The 4,274-nt window shown below is 34.7% G+C and overlaps 1 protein-coding gene and 1 pseudogene across 1 annotated transcript; one reads left to right on the forward strand and one right to left on the reverse strand.

The window, feature by feature from the left end:
- Positions 1–230: 230 nt before the first annotated feature.
- LOC124126048 lies at positions 231–2,127 on the forward strand (annotated as a pseudogene).
- A 157-nt stretch (positions 2,128–2,284) lies between these two features.
- LOC124126047 lies at positions 2,285–3,803 on the reverse strand. Its single transcript, XM_046489474.2, has 4 exons — positions 3,715–3,803; positions 3,233–3,307; positions 3,030–3,062; positions 2,285–2,460 (listed from the first exon to the last, which is right to left on the reverse strand). The coding sequence occupies exons 1-4, from the start codon at positions 3,761–3,763 to the stop codon at positions 2,285–2,287; spliced, it is 333 nt and encodes a 110-aa protein (XP_046345430.2). The 5' UTR covers positions 3,764–3,803.
- Between the last annotated feature and the right edge of the window lie 471 nt (positions 3,804–4,274).

Consider the following 4,274-nt stretch of genomic DNA (forward strand, 5'->3'; position numbering starts at 1 on the left):
AAATGCTCTCAGTGGAAGTTGAAATGCTGGAAGTGGGGTTATGATTAACACACCAGGGTACCGTTTCACAAAGCAGTCGTAAGTCTTACGTGCGTGTAAATCTGGCGTAACTCGGAAATACTGAACTAGGAGCGTTTCACAAAGCTAGTGTAATATGACGTCCGTGTAAAATTGGCGTAAACTCTACGTATGGTCTTAGGGTGGTGTAAATATTTACGCAAGCGATAAAGATGTCGAACAATCCAAACACGGACGAAATTGCCAAAAGAGATGACATCATCGAGAGGTACATATGATATTTTCTATTATTGGTAAAGTGAGTGACAGACTTGAACATCTAACCCAGCGTTCCCATGTAATACCACCTTACCTTAATGTTTTAATTGCTCTGAGATACTTCTCCAAGGGTGGGTTTTACAGTGAGATTGCCGATATCCACGGTGTGAGTAAATCCTCCGTCAGCAGAGCAAGCCACGTAACAACAGACGCATTATGTGCAACCATGGGTGATTTTGTATTTCCCACAATGATTCCACTCAGAAGAGTACCAAAGAATCATTCTTCGACATAGCTGGATTCCCTAAAGTACTCGGTGCAATTGACTGCACACTCGTACCCATAATGGCGCCAAAACGTGATGAAGTAGCCTACGTTTGTCGGAAGGGTTACCATGCACTGAACATACAGGCAGGATGTGATGCAACATGAGGCGAGATACATACACACATGGTAGATATGTCTTTTAGCATGAATCATTTATTCCTATTCCTCTTGAAAAAGGCACGACAAAATGGAAACATTACACTTGAAATAGATGTCCTTGACATTGACGCATGCTGCGCCCCCTAGGTAACGTTTTGGGCGAGATAAGTCATGATGCATACCAGTAAAAATGAATCCATTGTGATAATGTTTTCAAATTTCCATTGTTTCCATGTAGTAAAACTCTTCCATAATTAAAATGTGAATTAATAGTGTTTATTTGTAGGCAGATGTAGATCTCTCTATATATACATTAAATAACTAAATACGTAAATGAGCTTTATAAAATTATGCATGTGCATTTTAAATACTGGATTTCTGTTGGATTTATATGGATATAAATTGTTATTTTTTTCTCTCAGATTTACAAACTGTGTCTTCAAGTGGCCTGGCTCTGTCCATGATAGTTACATATGGAATAACTCTGCCCTTGGTCAGCACTTTGAAAAGAAGAATATTGATGGATGGCTACTTGCAGACTCTGGGTAAATAAAACTACAACGTATATACCTGAACTTCACTTACATTTGCTAAATACAGTTGAATTTTACAATGTGTGATAAACAAATCTGACAAAACTGCACTTAATAAAATATTGATAACATTTTGATGACCTGTTTTGATATAGTGTTATCCTTATTACTTATGTTACAGATATGCCTGCAGACCATGGCTGCTGACCTGTGCTCAATCCCAGCTCGAAAGGACAGGAGAAATACAATAGAGGCTATATCAAGACACGGAACACAATAGAGAGAGCATTTGGCTTGTGCAAGTCAAGATTTAGGTACAGTTTTAAGTGGCAACAGTAAGTTGGTAATGTAACTAAGAAATTATTGTAAGTGAAATAGTTAAATATTGAAGGTACAGTTACAAGAGGAAAACATGTAATAGTATCTATTCATGGTATCATTGTTGAAAACTTGAAAAAAAATAAAATGGAGTTACTTCTTATCACAAATTGAGCTTTTTTAAGTTGTTGTAGTATTTCAAAAGAATTGTTAAAAAACATTATCAACTTAATTTTTGAACAATTTCATAGCCTGTCTAACAGGCGTCTGTGAAGAAGTTGGGAAAATAACTTATAATACAGAAAATGTGTTTCATCACATTTCCAGATGCCTTCACAAGACAACTGGTGTCTTACAATTCACCCCAGAAAGGAGTATGTGTGTTGTCCGGGCTTGTTTCTTGTTGCATAACATGTTCATCAATGAAAGACTGCTACTTCCCCAGGGCATTGAGCTACTCAGAGGAGAGGGAACTGCCACAGAGTTGCCATGTGCAGCTGACTTCCCAACAACAAGCTCTGGTTGTGATGGACTGTCAGCAAGACATCAATTAATTTTGCATAAGTTCACTTAAATTACAGCCTTATGCTATTGTTTTCATCATTTATAATAAACACAAGAATATAAATCATGAGATGTAAGTGACTTTCTACTCTGTATTACTAGACAGTCCTGACTTAATATAATTTCATATTATACAAAAAAAATAAATTACACAGCTTTTGTCATGATCAAAAGAATTTTATTATGGGGGATACATTTTGGCCATTAAGTGGAGAAACATGTACAAATTCCCTGAGCAGCTTTAGCTTCTCCTCCTCAATCTCTACTCTTCTGTTCTCAGCCAAGAGAATCTGGCTCTGTACAGCTATTAATTGCTGTATTGCTTCAGCAACTGGATCTGGTCCTGAAATAAAACATTGTCTAAATCAATATTGCAGTCTTGTGTATTTTAGGGGTTTATGTAAAACTCATCACAGCTTGATATTCAGCCACAATTATGCAGCAAATGTAAAATTAAAATATTTTATTTAAATAAAACAAATCCTCCATGCATGTTAACAAACTCATAACTTGACTTAACCCTGACAACAGGACCGATGAAGAGGAAGATATTTTAATGTCTGTTTTTACATTAATATTGCATTCAATTTGACTGCGAAGGGCACTTAATTTGGAATCCTGGATAAATTCCTACATTCATTATAAAGAAAATCATTAATCAATTTCAATGTGACTAACAGTGCCAACAAGCCCCAACTTGACCCAGAGCATCAAGAAATGTATTGTGTTATATGGATAAGTATTACCTGATCTTTCTATACTGAACACAATGTTCCCAGGTTCGAGCTTCTGACATGTTGCAGAAGTCGCTGATTGCACTTATAATTTAATAAGAGGTAATTGTAACTTTGTTCTGTTCACATATTGATAAACTGATAAAAATGTGTGACTAAATGTTGCATAAATCTTTACCTGGTTCACCTTGTGCCTTTCTAGCTGTGATGTCTGAAATTAAAATGTTTGAGCACATTTATAATATATTTTGTGCAGTACATTGTTCAAAACTGACAAATGTCTCTGATATTGGAGTACAATGACTGTGATGATGCCAAGTTATTAATAACTATATGTATTTTATTATAATATGATGTGATTTATTGGTAGAAGATCAATACCTTCCATCATAATTGCAGTTCCTGTCCCTGTTGGAGTGATACACATTGCTTCTGTTGTGTTGCAAGTGACTGTGTCTATGAAAAAAAGACAAATAATGCAGTGCATCATCAAAAGTAACTCAATTTGTGTGGATAACATTTGTATCTCCCACCAAAATAATTAAAGCATTTTGAAGCTGTCACATGTACACAAGTTTTATGACCTGTCCATGTCAGTATTTAGCATATCATCAAACAAATGGGTTTGTTTGAAATTTGTTTGATCTATATATATCTTTCAGAAAATCAATGTGACTATGAATATCACAGTTGAGTATCTGTTTTGATAGGACTAAATAACTAAAACATCAACTGGTCTAATAATGATTTTCTTTTTATGTTTGCAATAGTTATTATTATGCTTTATCTCAACTTAGTTAATACATAAGGTCACAAACATTCCAAAAATTTATATTTGTGTATTATTTTTAATTAATGCCTACCATTAAAGTCACCGATTAATGAAGATGTAGCCATTGCTGCTGTGCTCATATCAGGATCAGCCTCCAAAGCATAGTCCAGAAAAGACCCATCAACTTGAAATATAAATGGTTCAACACATGAATGATGACTTATGTAAATTTGCTTATCTGGGAGCATATAAATGAGTTGACTATGCCATGAAGATAATGAAAAAAAACATTTATATGGTTTGTGAACCAGAGTCACTATTCTTAAATCAGCACTGTGAAGAGGAATGGCGTGGAAATATTTACCTCTCGAATCAAATCCTCCAGCAATTCCTTCAATCTGGCAAGGAGGAATCAAACTCACAATCTATAATTAAAGAAATGAAGAACACAGTTACTTCATGAAATATGAAACAAGTACTTCATGAAATATGAAACAAGTAAATAACTAAATGGTATCAGTATTTTACATAAATATTTCCCCTATGCCAGTAGGAATCAAGTCAATTTAAGCTTTTTACAAGTCTGTTATATCATTATATATAACACAAATAACTAAGAGAGGTAACATTTGTTTGTCTAGGTATCATATC

This window comes from Haliotis rufescens, unplaced genomic scaffold, assembly GCF_023055435.1.
Source record: "Haliotis rufescens isolate VD_foot unplaced genomic scaffold, xgHalRufe1.0.p SCAF_11, whole genome shotgun sequence".
NCBI lineage: Eukaryota > Metazoa > Mollusca > Gastropoda > Lepetellida > Haliotidae > Haliotis > Haliotis rufescens.